General features: G+C 37.7%; 1 protein-coding gene across 1 annotated transcript in view; it reads right to left on the bottom strand.

Moving 5' to 3' along the window:
- MTPN (myotrophin) overlaps positions 1-25,503 on the bottom strand; it is a 43,707-nt gene that overhangs the window by 5,878 nt on the left and 12,326 nt on the right. The window contains exons 2-3 of the mRNA XM_040561401.1: positions 10,447-10,560; positions 9,228-9,311 (exon numbers count right to left, since the gene is read on the bottom strand). Coding sequence (XP_040417335.1) covers positions 9,228-9,311; positions 10,447-10,560 — 198 coding nt within the window. The remainder of the gene's footprint in view (positions 1-9,227; positions 9,312-10,446; positions 10,561-25,503) is intronic.

The following is a 25,503-nucleotide window of genomic DNA, read 5'->3' as shown; positions in this document are numbered from 1 at the left end:
GAACCTAGCTAATAGAAGACTGGTTTACACAGCAAGCAGTGGACTTTCAGGATCAGTTTCCAGTTGAAGTCACAGAGACAGACGTCATCCGGTTCAAAAAGGATGCGGGTGAATTCTTGGAGAATGCTTTTGGAAGTGACTTCAGAAGACTTCTGAACCTCTAAGTAGACATGCAAGCCTCAAATCCCCAATACGAGAGGAATAAATGAACAAATGTGTTCAAGCCCAAAATTTTTCTCAAATGGCATTGATCCTGCCACTGTCAGAGAAAAAAGGTGCTAAATTAAAAAGTATGCTATTGAATTAGGTGACACATTTCTAGTAGCAAGCAAAGATCAAGTTGTCAAAGACCAAGTTGTATTAGATATTTTACAAAAACAGTAGAAGTATTCTGAAAGATGAACTGTGCCACAAATAGCAACCTCCATTAGAAGTAGTCAAAACTGATTAAATAACATCTATTGTAACACAAAACTGTCTTTTATCTTTCGTAATGTAGGAGAAATCTTTTCACATTTAAAACTCAAATATAAAACTCATATTGAAGAAAAACATGAAAATTTTTATACATTTCTGCTTTTTAAATAAATACCTCTGCTATCTCTGCAAAAACTAAAAGCAAACTGAAGTACAATGACTTATGTTAGCTATTAGTGCACATTTTATCTGTTATTTTGTTTTGTAGAATGCTTGTATCTTTACCTTGTAAACTAAATTCTTGGTACTTAAGACAATTCATTTCCAACTTCGTCAAAAACTACTGATAATTCACTTCTTCGCTAAGAGTAGAATATCCTTAATCTTCTCTAACATTAATAATACTGAAAAGGCAGAAGTGAAAGAACTGAACACACTATATGACAGTTCTGCTCTACTTCAAATTCACTATATGCTGCAAACCACTTCACTGTTTAAAATGACCAGGAATATTTTTAAGTCTTAAAATTCTGGAAGAAATATGTTAAAATTAGTTAAAAAAAGCTACTGTTAAGGTAGCATCAGGCCCTATCTTAGAATTTAAAACAAATTACTCTTTAGACTAAAGCTAATTACTTTCATGTTGTTTTGTTCTCGTTTACTGTAGTATATTTTGGGCAAACTCAGATCAGTTTTTGGTATCACTCTACAAACCTCCATAGGTCTCTTCTTCAGCAGGTCTATAGTATGATATTCCATCTTTTTTCATAAATTTTAAAGATATATCAAGAATTCCCCAAACTGGTTTTGGACTATATAACTGTATAACCCAGGCTTAGTAGTTTAAAAGTGATTGATTATACAAAAGAGCAGTTTTGTGGGAATCTGATAAATGGATTCATCAAAAAGCATGTTTTAAGGATATATCAGAGGTCGAAATACTGTAACCAAAATAAGTGTTTATTAAAAGAGCATGCCTCAGTTCTGACCTAGAAGGTTTATGCTACTGCTGACAAATTTAAAAATTAACTTAGAAATTAACTCTTAAAGATTAACTCATTTACTTTAGTAAATTCAACCATCCCTTACTGAGGGTACCAAAACCCTGCTTTATGAATTGTGTATTTCAGTGCTTGGAGTCTTTCAAACTTGAGAATCAATGACACTGTATTATTAGTTACCAGTAACAGTAGGTTAATTAAACTTTTTGTAGGCTTATCAAGCGTATATGTAGCAGCAATTTAGAGAACAAACATTAAAATCTTGTTCCCAAATGGGAGATTAAATCCTTTCTAATGTACAGAAAAGTTTCAAGTACAGAACATCCCCTCCATGCACACACTTAAGTACATTTTACAGTTCTATGATGAAAAGATGATTTCAGACTAGCATTAAAGCTTTAATCCTTAAATGTCTGGAAGGATGACACTATTTGAATATTGTATACATGCTAACAAAAACATCTATCTTTAAGTTTAAATTACCTTATTATCAATGTTTTGGATTAGCTGATATTGGACAAACTTAAACCATCAAAGAAGGCTACAACTGTGCTGTGGTAAAAAACATTTAAATCCAATCCATCTAAATCATCACAGTAATTGATTATGGCTGATCACTACAATTAGCTTGAACATACTCAAACACTTAAGATAGTAAGTTTTGAAGCTTTCAGACTGTATTTAAGTTTCTTATAGTATAATTCAAACTGAGCACTCAAGATTCCAAAATCAAAGCATCTGAACAAGGTATCAGGAAGTCTTCACTGAAACATTAACTTCAGAATAAACTATGTAAACACAGGCACTTTTGAGGAAGTGCCTTTAGATGAGTACAATACATCTACTCTTAAACCATGTTAGGTATTTACCAGTAATCCTATACATGCACTACAATTGAGGGAGCAAAGTCAGGTAACTATCTTTTTGTTTTAAATAATGCAAGTCACGTTGTTTACACAGAATAACCATATGTTGGTTATATCTGATTTCTCATACAGGAAAAAATGTCTGAATTTGAATATCACCATCAATCACGGTTGTGTGTGAAGCTACAGTTCAAAGTAGATTCATCATAAAAGAACAATCTGAAAATGTTTTTGCTGTTTCACAAGTAGAAGAAAACACTACAAAAATAAAATGGTGGTGGTTAAGCATATACAACCACCACAGCAGGTCAAAGCTTGAAAAAAATAAATCCTTGTAATCAACTTCAATACTGAACAAAGGATTTACCAAAGGGTAAAAGCAGTTTATAGAGTTGTGGCTTTCTGAAGCTGAAAAAATTACTGTGTCAACCTGCTAGAGTACTCATTTGTAACCACTAATAAATATTAAATCACATTTCAAATACTTCCTGTAAAATCTACCAGGAAATTCCATTGCACGATTTCTCCTTATAGTACTTCACCACTTCTGATGAATGTTCTTTCCAAGGTCAAATCAAATGTTATGGGGTTACCTGCCTTTCACAGATCACCACTCTTTAAATGCTTGCAGGGATTCTAAGAAGAAATTTGGAGCTAAGTCCCTTGGTTTAGACAGCCCTTAATACCCTTCAAAGACAGGAATTTGAATACTTTTATCCTTCAATCATCCTACAATTTCTGAAGTGTCTGCATATACAAGGCTTACATGGCAAAGTTTTGGTAGCGGGAAGGCTGCAGGGGTGGACTGTGAGAGTGCGGCCCAGCTGCCCCATGTCAGGTAAGTGCCAGTTCCAGCCAGCTTCAAAAGGGACCTGCCGCTGGCCATAGCTCAGCCATGAGTGGCACTGGTTGTACCTCTGGGAGAGGCAGATTTAAGAAAGGAAAATTAAGAAAGGAAAATCTGCTGTGCTACAGCTGCTGGGAGTGAGGAGTGAGAAAACGCAGAGAACCAGCCCTGCAGAACCCAAGGTGAGTGCAGAAGAAGGGCAGGAGGTGCTCCAGACACAGAACAGAAGTTCTCCTGTGGCTTGTGGAGAGGCCCCTGGTGGAGAAAGAAGGCTGTCCCCCTGCAGCCCATGGGTCCCACATAGAGCAGATCTCCACGCTGCAGCCCGTGGAGGAGTCCCCGGTGGAGCAGGTGGATGTGGTCTGTAGGAGGCTGCAACCCATGGAGAGCCCCCACAGGAGCAGGCCCCGGGCCGGAGCTGCAGCCTGTGGAGAGGAGCCCACGCAGGAGCAGAGGGTCTGGGGGGAGCTGCCGCCCATGGGGGACCTGTGCTGGAGCAGTTTGCTCCTGAAGTATTGACCATTTGGTATGGGTCCGTGCTGAAACAGTTCTTGAAGAGTTTCAGTCTGTGAGAAGTCCATGCAGGACTTCCAACTCGGGAAGGACAGCATCCAATGGGAGGGACCCCACACTGGAGTAGGGGTAGAGATTAAGTTTTATGGTCTGACCGCAACCCCCATTCCCCTGCTCAAAGGGAAGAGGTAGAAAAGGGTGGATAGAGAGTGAAGGTGCTTTTAGTTTCTCACTGCTCTAGTCTGTTGTCAGTAAGCAATAAATTACAGTACTCTCCCTTATGCTGAGTCTGTTTCACCCTTGACAGTAACTGGCAAAGCGTTGTAACACACAAGATTAAGGAAGGAGCTCTACGCTGCAGTTTTCATAGTATTCCAGTTCTAGTATATAATGAAGTGCTGCAGGACCTCTAGGTAGTTATGAAAATGTTAGCTATTTCATAACTTGAAGTTGTGGTTGACAAAACAACTTAATGCATTTGTAATAGGAAGGAAGGAAGAAGCAGGAAATAAGATCTAGGAATTATAAGTTCATCCAGAAGTAATCAGTTCAAGTTTCCTGAAACGGTACTAGAAGAGTGGTAGCAGCATGGCATACCGTGTTTTCAAGAGGAATATTCTAGACTTTCCTACCAGTGAAATCCCCTCTCATTGAGCATACAGCTACAGCTTCTTTTTCAAGTATTTATTTCACTTCACTTTTCACCTCCTTAAAGTCCCACCTCACCTACAACTGTTACTTCCTATACAAAGGCCAAAAACTTGTTATTAACCCAAATTATTGTATATTTGGATTATTTCTGGCTACCCTACTTTTTCATAAAAATTTTCAATATTTTTATTTTCATTGCTAAAATGAAACAACCAAAAGCCTTCTTGCTGTTAGAAGATGCAAATATTTCATTACAAGTTCAATACCCAGGCAATGTGACCATGCATCCAAGCAACCTGATTTCCTGTGATCAGGTACTTCCAGAGGCTTCCCCGCATAAGCTGCTAGCCAAACATAAATCTAATACTGCACAGTCAAGGAATATAGATTCGTATGAAAACAAAAAAATACAGGTGTGGCAAAAAGTATGCCTTGAGTAACCTTTAGCCTTGAGTAACTTTTTTCTTAGAACAGATGTCCTAAGGATGCATCACTCCTTCAGATATGGAAAAACAGCAAGAGCTGTGTTTTATACATGTCACATTTTATACGTTAAAATTTTCCACGTAGTTCCTCAAGAATAAATATGAAGTATGGCAATAGACAGAACAAGACCACTTGAGCCATTGTAAGTGATAGGATGAGGCAAGTGTGGGTATAAAATATACTAATGAGGCAGCTAGACAGACTATAACTTCATTCCTCCCATCTGTTCCATGTCTTCTATTCTCAAGTTTCAGCTGAAGTTCATCCAACCCCTACAAAAACAGTGCCACAGAGACAACGACGTAAACAGTTAGTATAAGGCAACAAGCAAATATCTGCCATTTACAAGGCAACACAGATACAAGGTGAGCAATAAGACAGGAAAAAATGGGCTCTATTGCACATTTGCAGAGACTGCAACAAGAACCTGGAAGACTACCCTCTGGAACAGGTATGTCACCACCGCAAGAGCGCTGCAAAATTTCCCAAGGCAGCAACAGAATTGAAACTGAAGGTATTTCCATTCCATCTTGATTTGGCATCAGTGTTTTCCTAATCCCATAAACTAATGCAAGCAACTAAAATTTAAAACAGAACAAAATTTGGAAACCTCAATTTGCAGAAAACTAACTACAGGAAATTAACTTGCAACAGGAACAAATGAAGAGGGTCAATGCCAGGCCTATGGTAAAGAAGCAGTTAGAATACACAGGTAATAATATTAAATAACTAAACAGGATCGCCTGTTCTGCTGGCAACTAATATTTACATTGGCTGAACTGTAACACAGAACTGCAGCTTCACCTTCAATGGTGAATGCTGGTAGACAGCATGCTCATTATTCCCTCTCACCCTCTAGAAGAGATAATATGCCATGAAAAAAAAAAGCATACAAACACTCCTTCAGCCTTATGTAACTGAAACTACTGCAGAACATCACAAATTGAACATCTAAATATGACTTAGTTATCTGGTTATGCAAAATGTGACTTCATGTTAGCTATATGCTACAATGCATTCAGTAACAATACCTGCTTAGTCTTTTTTCATCTCTCCCCATCTCCACAGACCCATATCGATCCTGACAAGGCTACCAATGAGGCTGCTTTTTGTAAGATCTGGCTAGATTCTTTGTCCATTTCTAAATGCGGCCACATGAAATAATTCTACTGATCTACTGAAATAATTCTACTGCTGGTGATAGCACAGACTGCTTACGCAACTCAATGTTTTCTCTTGTCATACTATATTCCAATATGTTTCAAATTCTGAGCTGTGTGGAGCCAGCAGTCTGAGTATGGGCTGCTAATGATTCCTGGATAGACAACCAGATTTCACTAATCAAATAAATCATTTTCATTTTAGAATGTCTCACACATTCAGCTTACATATGTGTAATAAGTATTAGCTAAGAACACCAAAACAGCCCTTATTAAGGAATAAAAATAGTAACAAACAGTGCTTTATCACAGGAAAGCCTTTTTGAAAGTGACTTGCAATTCCACAAAACTGCTGCTTTAAGATACAACAGTTGATGCAGTGACTTCAACTATTAGCACTGTCTACAGAAAGTTATGTTTCTGGTAAGTGACACATACATTAAAAACTTTTGCGGAAACTGAGCTAACAAATTCAGAGTCAGTGTAGGTCTCCCCATTACTTCTTAGATTAAGTTCTTAGTAGTGTCAACAGTTTCTATTATGAGCTTTGCAGCTTGCATACGTTCCTTGTAGAACTGCATGATCACAAGATTCAATAACAAACAGTACATGTTTGAGGCAACCTTGAAGCAACCCAGGCTACTTCAGCTTAAAATCAAGAGGCTACTCAAACCACGTCAATTTGAGAGGCAGTGATAAAAGATCAAAAATATAAATATTTCATCAGCCAGCCCATGTCAACGGAAACTAGCAGATGTGATACAACACCTAGACCTCCATGAAGAAATCTGAAAACTAATACAAGCTTTCCCAAGCTATCTAGTATCAATAGCATTATTCTAATCTCTCATCCTAGACTAAGTTCACGTTCTGCATATCTTTGTATGATTACCTCATATTTATGACCATTGAACTTCACCAATTCCAATCAATTTATAGCAAGGATAGAGATCAATACATTCTCAAGAACTGTGAGAGAAAAAAAAGCTGATTCAGGATGGATTTCAGTGCCATCACTAACTGCAATCCATGCATAATTGTTATTAGATACCAGAAAATTCATGCGTGAACTCAAATTTTGAGGCATTCACAGGAAACAAGTTCAGAGCAACTTATTTAGAATGCAAAGCACTTCAAAACAGAAATGGCAAGAAATACACTGTGTGATAAAGGAGATCTTTCGTAATGCATATATGTCAATAATATGAGTAGATATATAAATAACATTTAAAATCTCAAAACTTAGGATTAGCCCTACCCTCAAGGCCTGTATTTCCAATTTCATTACAAGATACAATCATACAGAGCCATATGAACACTGCTGCAAATCCCATTTTGTATAAAACCATACAGTAAACAAAAACTATGTAGAAATCATGAGGTAAACTCACTGAAACTAACATATCTTTTAAACTAAAACCTCTTGGTTCTCTAAAAACTTGGCAAGTTTGTCTTAACTCTAGAAATTACTGTCACAGTAGATTAATCAACAAGAAAAAGCAGTCATGGGAGTATTAGGTATTAACCTAATTAACAGTTAAAAAACAGTGGTCACAGTAACGTACTGAATCTGCCAATTCCATACAAAAAAAATTAAGTTTTATATATTGAAAAGCTACACCTCTAGAAGCGCTCTCATAATACACTCTCCCTGAATCAGAACCTTTTAGTACTGTACCAAGTGTGTTTAACTGAATCACTAGATGTTGCTTTTTTATGTTAGCAGTTTATTGCTCATAGAGGCATGGTACCAAACATCTGTAAGTCACCCTAGGCTGTAAGATGGAGATAGTATTACAGCAATATGCAGAAAATTAAACATTTGTCTTGGCTACTGGCATCTAAGGCAGAGAAAAAGTTACTGTCTTTGAATTGGACTCTTTCTGGCTTGAAGAATGAAGGATTTACATAGTACGTGCACTTCTAAGACATTAAAATCTTTCTAGTTATGGACCACGTGGGGCAATCTGTTGCAAGGGACTATTCTCAAAGGAAGTCCTCACTACAGAATATAAAAATAAGCCTTCTAAGCTAGCAATATGTCCAACATCGTGGAACAAATTATCAAAATTGTATGAAAATTTACAAGTCTGCTTCTGAACAAACTAAATTCCCAGAACTGAGCTTGTATCAGAAATTACGTTGAATCAGACAACAGGACATAAGGACAATAGTCTGTATTTAAGCAAGCATTATATACCACTGCTCTGAACTGTGTTAGAACAGCAGCTCAGAAAACAAGAGCTTAAGTCTGTTCATTTAAATTAGTATATACTTTACCAGTAAAATAAACTAAAAGTTCCATACACACCACGAAGACAAATGTTGAGAGATGTAAGAATTCTACACTAGCTATACACAAATTCTTTTCTGTACATATGTTAAGTTTCTTTGGTCCTAAATGAGGGACTAGTCCTTTCAACAAATGTAAAAGACCAATATAACGTTTGAATCCTAAATTAAAAGTCACAGCATTTCTTCACTTTTCTGACCCAGGCTAATGTTAGTTATCTTTGTGAAGTAGAGATAAAATCCATACAGTGCTAAGGCAGTTAAGGAAAGCCATTTTACCTTGGAAACTAATGTCATGTGTAGAACGAAATATACATTCCTTTGTCTGAATAATTTAAGTGGGTTGACGTACTGCAAATTCACTGTTAATCTTCTCTCTCAAAGGAAAAGAGGTATAACAAGAAGGAGCACTTATGGAGACAAAACACTGCTTGAATTAACTACTGCTTTGTAAAATTGATCACCTTTGCAATATAAATCAAAAGGAGACCAAAACCAGATAAGTTTATTCTGCTCTGGACAAAATTTACAAGCTCTATAGGAAAGAAAGTTTGCCACCTTCCTACTTTTATTGCCCTCAACCTATACTTCTCAACCCTGATGGGTTTTCATTCATCTCAGAGAAACAGAGGGAAACTGCACCTCTGACCAGCTTCGCAGTGGACATATGAGACACCTAAATGGCTACTCCAGCAAAATCCCACTTTTCTGTCCGCTGAACAAACACACTTGTAATCTAGCCTGATATGCTGTTAACTTTTCACTCAGAGCTCACAATAAATACTCTTTTAGTGGTTGCTATTACTTTTGCTACGCTGCAGAAGTCCTAGAACATTTTCTTTCAACTATCTTTTCATTACAAGAATATCCTCTCTCTTTTAGTAAAATAAACATTTGTTTGATGTTTCGATCTTAGCTGGAGCAGCAAAATCTTATTAAAAAATCATAACATACTTCACTAATGGGTAACTTGTTCTAAACATTTGTATCTCACCTTTGACAGAAGCAATTTCACACAGGAAACATGGCCCTCATAGACTGCTGATAAGAGTGGTGTAATATTATGTTTGTCTGGAGCCTGTAAATTGAGACACAGTTATTTGAAACAATTTCAGACAGTATTAAAAGGTTTCGCTTAACTTCATTTTGTTTTTGTCAACAACAGAGTAAAGTTAAGGGTTTAAGAATATTTCCAGAAATGCATTCCTTCAGATTTTTTTACTCTGCCTTTTAAAAATAAGTGTGTTTAAAAATCAGTCAGGGAACAGCACGATAGCTCTTCCATCAATCTACTTGGTATTCCAAAGTTCGCCTATTTTTTTTTTAGGCCAATGATAAAATTTGCAAGGTTTCAGCTGAAAAGTTTTGCCCAGTTTAAGAACAGCACTCCCCATTCTCCCCCTTTTCAGACAGTCTGGCTTCAGAAATCCTTTATGGCCGGAAACATTCTGTGCTTTCTTCTCCTCTCTAACCTATGATCCTGGAAAGAGTAAAAAGTGTAGCAACAGAAATTTTCTTATTTTTTCGTCCATTTTGTGCTGAATTAGTAAAACACCTGAGGAACTACTAATCTTTCTAGGCACCGATGAGAAAATTCAAGCTGTTTTGTTAAGGTCTGAAGCTAAAATGTCTTATATATTAATTTTAGGCAGGTATTCTGAAGCATGGCATTTGGGGCATATGGTTAAAGTATATAGCAACTTCATGGAGGACTGTTTTGAAGTGCCAATACTGCTCAGCCAAATCTTTTCACGACACAAAGCCATGCATGTCAAGCTACAGCAAAATGACAGTTTGTGCAATAAAAATGTCTCAAATCAATAAAATAAAAAGGCAAGCATTCCCATTTAAACACAGCTGATCCTGCCCCGGCCAAGGACGCATTGCAATGTCTTCTGAAGTCCCTTTCAACAAATTTAACATGCATTTCATGTCACCCTTTAGACATGATTGCTGGTTCTATTTTTCTAATCATCAGCAAATGAAATTTAATTTTTGTAGATACAGCTTTTCCTAATGTCTTTCGAAGTGTTAGAACATTTAACAAATGTAATTTTAATCTTCTAACCTTTAGGAGAACACCTGTCAGGCATTCTTAAATGAATCAAATTGCTGTTTCATCCAACTCTTCCAGTAACCATTTAAGCACTTATACCTATCTCGTATGTGGGAGAAAAAGAGACCCTAAACTGTTTGTAAATTGATGTACATACATTAATATCAGCTCCTTTCAATAGCAGAAATTCCAGAATCTCAAGCTGTCCACAGTCTGCTGCATAGTGAAGAGGCTTCCTCCCACCTTCAAGTGTCCGGTTGACATCTTCACCCTTCAGTGTAAACAAACACACAAGCAAAATTTAAAGTTATCACACCAAAAAATCTTGAAAAAAAATCTAACAAACTTCAAATACACCAAAGAATGTTCCATCCAAATATTTAAGTCATTGCCTAATAAAAATCAAAATTAAGTTGCTTGATTTCCTTTTTCTCTTCACCTACACATTTAAAACTACATCACAGCCTCGGGTTCTCCTTCCACACTGAATTTCAGGTTTAGAGAGTGCCCAAGCGCCATAGGTAACTTGACAACAAAAAGTCATGATAGTATGTGGAAAATGCCCATGTTTGCTTGTTTTGCTTCTCCTATCCCTAACTGGGATCTTATTTATCTGGCTACTCTAAGTTACTTTCCCTACTTTTACACATGCTGAGGTGTTGCATACTGAGAAGCTACATGTACAGAAATAAGTCAGCATCACAACTACTAGCAAGTGAGTATAGACCCTCCATAATCCAAAAAGCAATTACAAAACTTCACTCTTTTATAAACTGCATCCACTAAATCTGTAATATGACACAAAAAGGTCTGAAGGCAGTTAATCAAATCAGGACACAGGAAGTTATATCTAATGCCCCTTACAATAGTAGATTGAGGCATCCCTTAAGGTGCAAATTAAATTTAATTCAGTGAATGCCTAATTAGCTTTGTTTCTTCATTCTGGGTTGTGCAACTAAGAATAAACTGATTTAATGCACATCAGCAATGATAAGAAGTTACTAAACACCAAATACTGACAGGCCATATGGTAAACTTGTTCGTTTGTGCAAGTGAGATAAGTATTTCAGGTCACAGCTAAATTTAGCATCTTACCTCAAGTTTTGAGTCTCCACAGAAAAACAATCAAAATTTCAGCTGCAGCACCAATTCACACTTCTCTATAGAACCTCTGCAGTCTCCTTACTCCTGTCTCAGCTCTCTTCTGAGAGTGGAAGGATAGACTATTAGAAGGAAGTCTTTTTCTGCGCTTGATGTTCTATATTGTCGCAGCCTTATACTGCAGGCCGGTCAACAAGAACACCTTTCCTGGTGTTCAGAGTTCTCCTCTCCTTGCCAATAGGCTATTTGACTCTTTCTATAATAAATCCCAATCAAAGTCAAAGCAGCACAACAGTGTTTAACTTCATGTGTTTAAATAGTATGCTCCACGTTTTCTGGTCTCAGAAATCAGGACTTTGCAAGAACATTCAGTAGCATGAGAGTTTCAAAGTAGGACTTCAAAGTAGTAGACTAGGGCTTATGAAGCATGTTGAACATCAGAAGAGAGTTAGTTTTAAATTAACTTTAAATAGCTTTATTTATAATTTTCAAAACAGCAATAAGTTGTACCTCTAAACAGCGTCCACCACAGCTTTAGCTACGGATACTCACCACAGTACAGTAACACGTAAGATACTAGTAAGGCTACTGAAAGTCTAACTACCTTTGACAACTTTATTGCTGTGCAAGTCCTGTGATGCAACTTCTCCCTTACTTTGCTGAATTTCAGTACAGATCATTGGCTGGGATATGTTAACAACTGTGTTCCAATAAAAAAACACAAAACAAAAGAACCCCACACTCATCCAGATCACGGTACACTAACAGCATACAAATAGACTCATCAGTCTGAAAAGCGCATAAGGATTCTGCATACTTTGCTTGAATAGGGAGTTAAGCTCTACTGATTTGTATTTGCACCTCACCACTTTTCATCAGTTTAAAAACAACTGGCATTAGAATAGCACATGTATGCGGATAATACCTGAAAACAGGCTCTGAAGCATCTAATGTCTGCCACATGTGAAGACAGGGTAAATAAGGGGATAAGGGAGAGTGTCATGAAAGTTAACTCTTGGGACATCACATAGTAAAGCTTCATATTCAAAAAGTTAATGGTCAAAAATGATATTTTGTACTTTAGAATCATCATGTGTTAAGATTAAGACAGTCCAAAGCTCCCCTTTAAGTGTCTAAATACTCAGCTGCTTGGCTTACGCTATAGGATATCTTTCTTTTGACAGAATATACGACAGATTCTTCTGCTTTCTTCTAAGCTAGTTGCAGGAAAAAATCCTGCTGGACAATGAACTTAATCACTCAAACACCAAGTTTTCTAGGATTCCTTTAGAGACTGTTAAAGCTTGCTTATAGGTAAGTACTTTGCAAGAAGTCTCCAGACAAAGATGTCCCAAAAAGACACAATATGGATTTGAATACGAGCACTAAGGAAGTGTATTAGCAGCATCCAAACACAAACTATAGCACCAAAATGTTTCAGCCTGAATTAACGTAACCAAGATACACTATCATTTACAGTAATAAATTGAAGATGTACTCCTGTAATAAACAAAGCCAAATATCCATATTTTTCGTGTTTGTGAAAAGCCACTGTACAACAGCCCACTGGATGTTATAAAGCTTCTTTTGGCCTTCCCCATCCCCAGTCTAAGACACACAGAAGTAGGAAGGGAAAACAAATCAATTCACTTCATACACAAGGATCAAATCCTATAACAAGTAACTGCTTTAAATGTAGCTTATAACATTTCAGAAAAATTGCAGGATTCTTCACAGATAATTTCTTTCTGGCTTTTAGATCACCTGCTTACACTGCATTCTCAGCTAATAGAATGTGAACATCAGAAAGGACACAACCGATACAGAGCAGCAGTCTCTGGAGTGGGTCGCACATGCCTGGAGGGGTGTGCAAGATAATCTACTGGGGGGTGAGGACATTTTTTGCACCATAACTGAGGTGTAAAAACTGTTTATTTCATCCTTATCACATCCTTTAATTTCTGTTTTGGGTCTTACATGCATAACATATTAGCACAGTAGTACATGTATATAACTTATAAATAAAAAAGCAGTACATTTATATAACTTATAATCTATTAGTGGTGCTTGTTCAATTTTTTTTTTTCCACTGATAGGGGTGCATAATCAAAACACTGTGGATACCACTGGTCTACAGTTCTATCCATACACATGGAAACAATAAGTGAACTCTTTCAGAGGGCGATGAAACTGTTCCAACGAAAGTTTTACAGGCTAAATAAAAAACCCTTAACCTTACCCCCCCAAATTATTAGAATTAAAGACCAACTGTTATAAAACTCAAAAATATTATTGTTCCACTTTTGCAGAGAGAAAGTGCCTTTAGGCATGGAAATGTTGACTTTCAATTGAATTTCAATTAAAGATATAAAGCTTCAATCTTAATGTACACCAGCTGCCATTTATGTGCTTAAATAAGTCTGTACATGTAAGTTTCATATAAGATCACCAATAAAGTGGGAACATCAAAAGACTGCTTGAAACCTCATGATTCAAACTGGCAGTAGGCTGCTGCCAAAGACAGCAGTCACCACAGCTGCAACAATAAGCTTTTTACTTGGCTAGACAGTGATGTGGTACATATCTAACATCCCAGACAATGTTGTCAAAGATCATCTAAACAAGATGCTGTGCTCCTTTAAACTTTGAATGCACAGCCCTGTGAGTATTGATTTTTGTCTTCAGTGGATGAGCACTCCACACTGAATTTTCTTGTTCTTCCATTTGAAGTATCCTGGTTAGTAAGCCAGGTAGAGATGTTGACTTGTAGGCAGACGGGTTCTCAGTTTCAGAGAGGTCAGCCATAACAGGCCATATTTTGCGCAAACACATTTTATCTATACAGTAGTGTCTAAAAAATGAATGAACAGGTACTAGAAAATTCAAATATTCACAACTGCAAAGAAATTATGTATTGTAGCTATAGCAACAACCTCCAAATCCCAATTCACATCTTCACAGGATATGAAGAAAGTTAGAGTGTAAGGTCAAGACTTGGGTCTCCTCTCTAAGGCAGCTCTGGTGAAGACATGGCTAATTATGTCAACAGAATGAGATGAAGAGCTCAGCCAAGCCCTGCTAACAGGCCAGGGCTGGAAATAGCACAGAAAGTAATCTCTTATGTATGTCAGCCAAAAAGCATCCCAACAGCTCTTGCAGGAAGTTTTATAAGATTATTTTTGTCATCTTCCGGAGCCTAACAGAGCAGAAACAAGATTAATAGTTATAAGGGTACTTTGAAGGAAACAAATCAGAATGAAAAAGAGACATACTGACTTCAAAATAAAATATACCTTCACTCAAAGGCCACACTGCTCCTGAAGAAAGGTTATTTCCACTTTCTGTAGTGGGCCTACAGATTCACTAACAATTGTGCAAATGCTTGTGCAAAGCTGGGGAAAGGAATGTGCCCTTGCAGAGGGAAACGATCACTTCTTTTAATAACTTCCCAGAATACATTGAGTTCACTTAGTCAGATGTTTGAGATTAAGTCTGGCGTAAACCAGATCAGTAATGTTTTTCTTTGCTGATCAAAGACCTAAGGCACCAACTACCTACTAACATTAAAAACTGGTTCAACACATGAAACATGAGAACCAGCAGTTAGCAGGTATCTACTTTAATCCCTTCTACTAAAATCTGATTACAGGTTAAGAAAAGCCTCTCTGTGAATCTCCAGTTACTATACAAGACGGAATAAAAAGTTTACAACAGTCATCTTATGTCCTACTTAGAAAACTCACATACACAGATAACTACAGAGTATTCATTTAGAAAGACTAAGTAACAGCTTTAATTGAAAACTACTTACCAACATTCAATAAAAGACAGGAAAATAAAAACTCAAAGCTCAGTTCTAAACACTTAAAAAGTCTTCTCTGCTTTTGAAATAGCTTACAGTTGGGTTCATCATGAAAGCAAGTATCACGTTAACTTCCTGTAATGGTGGAATTAAATCCTTAAAAAGATCTGTTCAAACTAATTTCTTGAGTACTGTCTAAATTACTTACTCTAGAACTTAGTTCTCCCACTAACCTCTATCAAAGGACTCGGCAAACATGCTTAATGCAAAATCTCAGTTTAGTGCAAGATTTTGAATGACAATCTTAGATTGTCAGAAGTAACAGAATAGAATCACAGGAAAAGTAAGGTCAGCACCAATCTCAGGAGATTGTCTAGTATAACCTCCCTGCTCCAAGCAGAGCTATCCTTTAAGTTTAATCAGATTACTTGGAGCCTGGTTCACTTCAATGCTGAAAAACAGAAACACTTGAGACTTTTACGCCACCTTTTCCAGTGCTTAACCACCGCTGCTGTGAAGAATCTTCTCCCTTGTGTCCAATCAATTTCCTTTGTGACCACTGCATCCTGTCCTGTAGCTGAGCACCTCTGAGCAAAGTCCAATTCCATCTTCTTTATACCCCTGCATTTAATACTGAAAGGCTAATATTAATCCCCTAACATCTCTTAAAGCTGAAGAAATGCTGTCCTCATATCATAAAATCCAAACCCCCTTCAACACCAACACATGGCTCTTCTCTGTCCTCACTCCAGTTTACGTCTCTTGCAGCAAAGAACATCATGCTGAACACACTAATCCAGATGTGGGCTCAGAGGTGTTGACAAGAAGGAAACAACTGCTTCTGTCAAACTTGCTGGACTCTTCTCTCAAACACACTGGATTTGTTAGTGTGCAGGCGGCCTTCAACAATGAAAGGGCACACTGCAAACTTGGTGCAATCTGTGTTCTCTCTGGGAAGCTGTTTCTGAGTGAATTAATCCCCAGCTTGTACTAGCACATGAAAGTTACACCATCCCCAGAAAATGACTCTGTTTGTCTTGTTAAAATATGAGGTTCTGTCAATACATTCCTCCAACTTCTTAAGGTCCCCTCTGAACAGCATTCCTACTTTCCATGTTATCAGCCAATTCCCCTCAGCCTGGTGTTATCTGCTGACCTGAGCAGTGTTTCATTCCACCATTTCAGTCATTGATGAAAATACCACATAGTATCAGCCTCAGGACCAACCCTGAGGTTTTTAACCTCAGGTATTTTACACTAGGTAAATAACAACCACCGAGTCAGAGTGATAGAACCATTTAGGTTGAAATGGACTCAGGTCTCAGTCTGATCTCCTGCATGAAGTAGGGTCCACACTGAATTAAGACCAGGCTGCCAAAACTCCGTCAGTTAGGCCTTAAAATCCATAAGGATACTGGTTGGAACCCCTGTTCCAGTGCTTAATTACCAATAGTGGAAGTTTTGTATTTTATACAAATGAAACCTCCCCTATTCCCAACAAGAACAACAACAAAGAAAATCAGAAAAATTACAGAGAGCAATCAGGTTGGTCAGGCACGTTTTGGCCTTGTTAGGCTGTGATGGCTACTCCTAACCACCGTAATGGGTCTGAAAAAGCCTTCCAGGAGGATATGCTACACAGACTTCCCAAGGACTGAAGTGAGGTTGACCAGCCTTCCTTTCTTGCCCTTTTGGGAGATGAGTATGACATGCTTTTTTGAGTGGGAACTATCTATCATTCCTTGCCATGACTAACAGGTCATGGTGGAAAGATGACAAGAAGGCCTCAATGATGTCAGTGCTTCTGGTTGCACACCACCAGTCATATGGATTTGTAGGCACCCATTTCAAGTGATCCCTGACTCTAACCACAATAGAGGGGTTTGCTTCTAACACAGACTCTGAGCTAGGCACAGGAGCCCGCAAGGCCTGACAGCAGAGCTTACTTATGAAGAAAGAGGCAAGAACTGCATGGAACATCCAAGCTTTTCTTTCTTTTTTTTTTCCCCCCCTCATATAATATCATCACTAGGTCATCTGCAGGCCAGCATATTCCTTGTTCCATCTTTTCTTGCCACTATACCTACATAAAAGCCCTGGCTGCCTCATGCCCTTTTCCACTTTAACTACAGTGGAGCTTTGGCTTTTCTAGTTCCATCCCTGCATACCCTGGGAAAGCTTCTGCATTATTCTTGGGTTTCAACATCCATACTTCTACTTTTCATACTCTTCCTCTTTGTATTTAAGACTTAAGAGATGAGTTCACTGTACAGCCACACTGCTCTCCTGTCATACCTGCTGGATGTTTCAGAATAATCTGGAAGGGTCTGCACCTTAGCAGCTGCCTTGAGTAAGTTCTGCTAAATTTCCTTATTCTTTTGCAGTCCAAGTGATAACAATGACTTAAATTTCACTGTCTGCCTCTAATGAATATTATGACATTAGCTCATTGAAACACCAAATGAGCAAGTTTAGTCATAAATTAAATTCTAATGCTCTTTATTTTCCAGGCAAATTATTTAACCACAAACTGACGCTACCCTCTAAAACAGCCCTTACATTTTCTGTAGGCTCTGATACACAGACTGCATTCCACACCTCCCTTCATCTAGCTCTGTCCACTAACTCCCTCCTGTCCCAGTTCCTGTCAGCTTCAAAAGCATCAATACCTAAGGCCAACTCAGCTAGAACAAATTTATCTAGTGCCACTCAAGCATCCCTACAGCATACTCCAAATGCTTCAACCACAGGCTTACTTTGCAGTGGCACTGCAGCTGAGGCTGAGCCAGCTATTCATGCGGGCATTGTGGTTTGCCAGTAGTTTTGCTCTAAAACATTACTGCCATGCTCTTAATGTCTCAGCTCACCAATTACTTTAACACTCATTTCTTCTTGTGTAACAGTTACAGTACCACTACTCATTGCCACAGTTTGATGCTTTCCACTCCTGCATCAAAATTAGTGGCTGAAGAATGAATCCAATGTAGCAACTAATCAATCTTAGAATTAGCTTGATCATTTCATCTTTCCAAATGAACCTGTTTCTTCATCTGATTCACCACTTGGCACTTGAACACAACAGATAAGTAGCTGGGATTTACACTGCTGTTCTTCCACAGGAATAGAAACTGAAACTGGTGACCTCATTAAATCCTGTTGCATAGGTTAACTGGATTAGTAGAGCAGTATCTGCAATTCTGATGGCATTAAAATGCTCTTTCAGATTTAGAAACAACTCCATATCCCCATCTGTACTTATCCTATCGTGCAGAAATAACTGTCTCCCCACTTCATGCATTCCCTTCCTTGAAATTTTAATGAAGAACACCAGATTCCATGCACTCAGATGTCCTTTAAATGCAGGAGAGCACCCTATAGGAGTTGCACTACTGAGTAATGCCAGACTCGATTACCCTAGTAAAAGATGGACTCTACAAGCCATTTCATTACCCCAATCTCTTTGTATACAAAGGATGGCCATAGTTAGAGTGTTAGATAACTGACGTTTTATATAAAGCAATAACTTCACTGATGAAGTTTAAGCAGTAAAGAAGACTAAGAAATCCTCTTTCTATAAAGAGAAGTTTAAATCCTATGGATGATATATTTAGAAAAATCTTATTGCACATTGCAAACACTACTTTCAAGCATGTGATATTTTGCTATCTTTCCCATAGGCCTTTGTTCACATTGACTAGTTTTGTTTTTAAAAATTCAACCAAAACATTTAATGAGTTTTAGTTTATCAGGAACATTTCAAATCAATCTCACTGCACATATCTATAGCAAAACATGTTAAGATTTCAATTCATGGAAAGCATGAAAAAAGTAGCATCTCAAGCTTTGAATATTTATGTTCTCCAGGTGTAGGAACAACGGGCAAATACTTGAGAATAAAAGAACAGAAAAATGTGAATATTTTACATTTTTGTTCCCTTGCCACAGCATGGTGTATGACCTTCATATTGGAAAGGTCACATGTAACATTCCTGTATGCAATATTAGTGACATTTTGCACTTTCAAGTGCATAGTGTCAACAAACAAAATCCTCCAGAAATTTTATGCCAGAAAAAAAATTGAAAACAGGAGAATTTCCATGCAGCATCTGCTTTTTATGTTCTTCATGAGATGTCTTTAAAGAAAACTCCTATTAGGAAATTAAGTAAGCTCTGACACTCCGAATAAAAGTGATGGAGGTGACCTCTAACTGAAAGATAAAATCTTTCTTATTTTGTGATATTCTGAATCCAGAGATCCTCTTCTGAATAAAAATACCATGGTCAGGTCTCCCAATTTCACTTAAACTTTGTAAAATGTAACTAACAGAACTAAATTGTAATTTATGCTCTTGAATACAATCTGAATACACATTTCGCTTTAAAAGTAGTTATGCTGGTATCCACTGAATGAAGTGTCTTTCCTTACAACCAGAAGTCACACCTAACCCATTGCCTGAAAGAGTAAGTTTTATGCTTTTAGGTAGAATACAGATAACATAAGCTTTAAAACCGCATAATAGTGACACAGTCCTCAATCTTTTGAAGGGAAAGTAAGTTTGTACAAACCACACCTTGGGGAAAAAAACACTGGCCATATTTTCAGAGTTTAGCTGACAGTCTTGCTTTCTCACAATGAGGAGCACAGGAGGGAATTCCTTTGTATTCATATTCCTCCGCTACTCTCCTTCCTTTTCTCAAAGTTTGAATAACAGGGTGTAAACTGACTCATTCTCCAGTATAACTTTTTTTTTTTCCAAATTCATCCATATAGAGAAAGGCATTTTGCAAAAATATCCCCGCATAAGCACTCTGAAGATAAAAATACATTTAGCTATCTTTGTAATTCTAATTCTACTTAGAAGATAGCTGTATTTTAAGAATTTAAGCCAAAGTTCACTGCCTAACCTGCATTTCAGTTGTATGTTCATAGCATTTTCAAATGTTTACTGCTGTTACTTTTCAGCTGTGACTGATTTAATCCAAAAGTTACCTCTCCAGCACCACAGATCTCAACCCCTTGATTAGAAGTCTTCAAGGACAAGACAAAGTATAAGGCAAATACAACTCAAATTATTTTTTTTTCTTCAATCATCCTACAAGTTCTGAAATGACTATGAGTTCAAAAACATCATAAGTGAAGCAAAAGCTTTTGTCCTTATTCTACATGCTTTACCATTAAAAACGTAAGATGCTATACTAACCCGCAGGTCATAAATACTTGAGGTAGTGAGAGGAAACTCAAACACCACGCTTCCTGAGACATGACTAATAATCTAAAAATATAAGGACAGTTCAATATTACAAGCTTGTGAGTTTACTAACTCATTGAATCACAGACTATTTAAGGTCGAAATAGAACTCAGGGGGTTATCTAGTCCAACATCTCAAAATCGATCCAATCAGATCAGGTTGCTCAGGACATTACCCAGCTGAGACCCATGCTGAGACTCTCTGAGGATAGAGGATTCCACAAGCTCTCTACACAGCCCTTCCCAGGGCTTGATCATCTTCATATCGAACTATTTGTCCCCTTACACCTAACTGGAATTTTTCACATCGCAGCCGGAACTGTTACTTCTTATACTTTCAGTGTGCACCTCTACGCAACCTTCTCTGTATCCCTCCCTTGGTACAGAAAGACAGTAACTTCCCCCAAACTCTTGCCTCTGAACACATTCTAGTATATTATCACTAGGCTTTCGGCCCCACTAAGCTGTAGGTCCACATCTTCCTTTTGTTATCGATATACTAGCCCCTTCTAGTGCCCTTCAAACTCCTTGATAGTTTCAACTTCAACTGAACTTCGGTTTTCATACCTCCACTCCCTGCACATTTGTGCAATGTTTCTGCATTCCTTCCAGAAGACCATTTCACTTTCACCTTCTACGCAACTCTGTTATTTGTTACAGATTCCTCAAACTATCTGACCTGTTTGCTGTCTCTAAGTAACAGCCCTGGAAAGCGCTCTCTCAACTCAAAGTTTCTCATGCTATCACGAGTAGGTCTCAGAATGCAAAGAAAGGCCCCTGAAGCATGTTAACCTTCCGTACTTGGGCAGGCTGTACTATTGCCTCATCTATACTCAAATACCACCAAAAACTGAAGTCTCATCTTGTTTGATTGGAATAAAGTTTTATAGCTCGTTTCTCCTGATTTCCTCCAGCTTTCAGTTGCTTAAGCACAGAACTCAAGCCTCAAATACCCTGGTTTTCAATTAACTTCCTCTAAAGAGTCAAAACTAAAACTGAACACTAAATTCAAACAAAGAGGCTTCACTTTTACCATTTACCAGCATAAAATCTAAACTGAGGCTCATCACTGAAAACTCAAGAGCTACTGCCTCAGTTTTCTCACTACTGAAACATTCCTGGGGCTTACATACAGAAAGCCCTGATTCCTCATGTGACCGTATGGAGAAAGCTCTTTTTTCAGGCTCCCTCATGAGGGAGGCCTTCCATTTTGTAACCCTTGTTCTCACCTAATGACTGCCAATGAGCTGATTCACATGCTGCTAACCTCAACTCAAAGCTGGATTTGCAGACATCTATTGTTCCAAAATATATGTTTCTATAATGCTGTCAGGCTTCTTTGCCATTTTTTACAGAATACCAGATCTTAAGTACAGAGCTCACTATATAAAATATTCACCTGGTCTGTGTTTTAGGCCTTCAGTTCAGCGACCTTACAACATTCGAGTCCTTGCAAGTAATATTGAAGTTCAACTGAACATTTTCCCCTTACAGAATAGTCTAAAAAAGCAGCACTGACTTTGAAGCAGCAGTTTTCATTCCTGCCATGATATAAACTGATTTGGCGAAAATCCACAAGCACTTTCAGAGGTCCTTGGAGATCACCAATAGAAATACCCTTAAAATGAATTCAATAACTCAGGACTAATGATTTTTCCCCAAAGCCTTATTTATAGTTTTCAAGTGTTATAATTAAAATGACTTCCTGCCTCAAAACACTTTCAAGCAGCAGGGACAACAAATTAGTCTCTTCTCCTGAGCTATTTATACCATTTTCTCTAGAGATTGTCATAGTAACTGGAATGGAGTACAAGGCTGAAGCAGTTTCTGCTGGGTAGAGCAGAGAGATTACATATCTGCATCTATTACTGAAACTCTGTTCTGAATTGCTACTGCGGACATATCCTCACATCAGCTGTCCTAATAGAAGCCTGAAGCTAACTGAATCACTAGTCTAGCACTTCAGACAAGAACTATTTCGTAAGCTGCTCTATATTTCATCACAATCATACCCTAACGCACTGTTTCCACAGGCTTGTCAATTGTTATTTATTAGAAAGAAAAATAAAACAACCAGCTCATAACACAAGCCAGTGCAGAATATTGTTTAAACTTTTATACATTTATTCCATAAGAGAAAATCTTGACATACAATGACTTTGGGATTGCAGAACTAAGAACTGGGCAGAGCAGATAAAAACATACAAAGTCCCCATATCCACTCAGACTTAGGTGTTCAAAAACTACATAGCAAACGGCTTCTCAAAAGAGGAGGCCTAAAGAGGAACTAGTTTCCTATATTCTACTCAGCAAAATTACCAAGTCTCAAGTTTTCTTGTCTCTATCTTCTGATTCACAAGAAGAAAGTGACCTTGTTGCTCCAGCCAATATTTAGCCTAAGAGTAGAAATAGTGAATATTTAAGTAACTGATAATTCAAAGTTTGAGAAAAAGGGAAGGGGTAAAAAACAGTAAGTGTTGTGATTTGTTTATGATTTTGAAGCAGATTTCTTCAGTTAAAAACCAACATTAAGTTCCTGCCAAGGCTAAGGAATCAACTCATTGTAACTGCAAATAGGCAGTTTCCCATGGCAACTGCAACAATTTTGTGCAGGATCCAAGTTTTCATTAACATGTTCATATTTTCAGAAATTACCTATTTTCAGTCCACTAAATAAATTAATGTAATCCTGTCTCATTCAGCCTGCAGCAGGAAGACTTCTGCTTCTGCTCAGTGGTTAAGCAAATGCTGACCATTCCAGTAGTTTTCCAGTTGTGGTCGGAGTGGTCCACATACAAGAGTGGTCAGAACAGAAGCAAGTGACCTAGATTTGTTGTGTGGGATACTGGCTTCCACTCAGAGAATTTAAGAAGATCTAGAAGCTTGTTGTTGTTTTGTTTAAAGACTGGAAGCAGCTGCATTAGCTAAGCCTTTCTACTGGTAATCTTTGTGTTCGTGACAGGAGATATTTAAAAATGCCTTTTTGCTACTGCTGTATTGTTCATTTCTCTGCCTCAAAATGTCATAACCTGGAACAAGAAGTAGTTTTCTCCCAGCTGCCCTTTTTCTTCCCTGTTCACTTTGGGGAATATCTAGGACAAACTGTCTTTACCTCTATCTTTTGCATCTTACCAAGATAAACAGCAAAAGCATCTCCACGAAAACCCGTAGAAAATTATCAAAAAAGCGAAATTCAGTTAATAGGTATTCAGAAGCGGACTTTTTAAATACAGAAAGTTAAATCTGTGGAAGAAGCTGCAGACATCAGTAGCAAGTGAAGTTTTCATTGCGGCTCTGGATCCAACCCAGTCTTTTCCTATTAGTTTTCCTTACGACATTCATCTGCGCTTCAGTATTTAACAAGCTGAAAAACGCAACTCAAAGAATTCCAGCATAACATTCCCTCTAAAAGTCACTGGTTTATCAAGAGAGGTAGCTGCTCTCCTGTAGACATTTTGCAGGAAGTGCTATGACCAGAGCAGACAGATGTAGATGTCCAAATGTTTAGAACAGGTATCTACTTTATCACTGATGTATGCAGTTCTGATTTAATAGATGCCTCAACTGCTGATGACACCACCAATACTTGGTCCACACAAGTTAAGAAAATGAATTCTGAACATAATGCTGGATTTGGCCTATCTTTATATGGTATTTAAAATACTCTGAAAAGCTTTTATAAGCACCCTTTCACTTATTTTTGATTAAGACAACACAAAGGTGCTTAACTAATCTACTTTTCAGGTTTTGTTAGTGGTAAACAAGTATCTAGCTTATCCACTTTAGTCAAATGCAATCTGAAGTTCTTTCTCTCAGTCAAAATAAAGAGTCCAGAAACAAACTGCACTACTGAGCCATCTGTATTTGTTGTTTTACCAGCATTTTTAAAGACAAACCTGATGAAAGAGTTGTTCTGTAAAACAAAAATGAACCTACTGTTTTCTAGTAAGAGCTTCTAGAAATGTGCTACAATCCCAGCCTTGTAGATGTATCAGCTATTTGCATTGTTGGAAGTAGTTGCTCTCCCCTCAATCCTTAACTGTTTAGGACTTGAGTTAAAAGCAGTGGAAACTACACAATATTTGCATTAGTATGCGAGATGAAACAAGAATATAAGGGAAAGTTTTGCATCCTCCCTTAGCTTTTATGAATTCCTATTAAAACATTTTGTCCAAAAGTACTTGCCTTTTAGTTAGGTAACAGCTCTGGGTAATGGCAGCAACTAATTCGGACAGAACAAGCTGCTGCAGACAGAGGTATTATTGCTCCTAACAAAAGATCTGGTGCAGAGGTCTACAGGATGCCAACCATAGAAAAGAACAATGAACAAGTAAGTTTTTTTTCTTCGCTTAGAAAAGTTGTTAGAATTTGGAATTAAAGCTAAAGTGATTTAGTTACAGAACCAGGGCTTGTCTATCAGACCTGATTTGGAATACAGGGAACACAACTCAAAATAAAAACATTTAACAATTTTTAAGGTATTACAACCAAAACTTATCACCATATGCCTTAACTTGGCATAAAACTAGGTGTCCGCTCTGAAAAGATGTGTTAAGTATGCATCCATTGAATACAGTGCAGTGTCCATTTTCACAGGCAATGCTGAGCTGGCCTTAAATTTTTTTTTTCCCCCCTCCAGGAGTGATTGGCCAGGGTCCACATTTTAACACTATTGCACTTTGATCTGATTTAGAAGATTTACCACTTCAACGGTGTATCAAGCAGAAAAGTATTCCAGCTCACATGGGTGCCAGGGTGATTACTAAACAGCAGACAGGAACCACACTTGAACCAGAAAGCAGGTAATTCACTACTATGCCATCAGCAGATTGACAAAGGATGACATTATCAAATCAGAACAATCTCCTACAAAATACCCATTTATGTAGTTACACATGACTTTAACTCAATCTTAATACATCAGATCATCTAGTCATGGTATTCTGAAAGCAAGCTTGGACAGATAAAAGTACAGCGTAACATGCTTCACCTCCTTTCCTAGTACCACAAAGTTAAAATATTAGAGGTTCAGTAGAGGTTCAGTAAGAGAATTCAGGAAGTT

The sequence above is a fragment of the Cygnus olor genome, chromosome 1 (assembly GCF_009769625.2).
Source record: "Cygnus olor isolate bCygOlo1 chromosome 1, bCygOlo1.pri.v2, whole genome shotgun sequence".
NCBI classification, from domain to species: domain Eukaryota; kingdom Metazoa; phylum Chordata; class Aves; order Anseriformes; family Anatidae; genus Cygnus; species Cygnus olor.
This window is presented reverse-complemented; position numbering and strand designations above follow the sequence as displayed.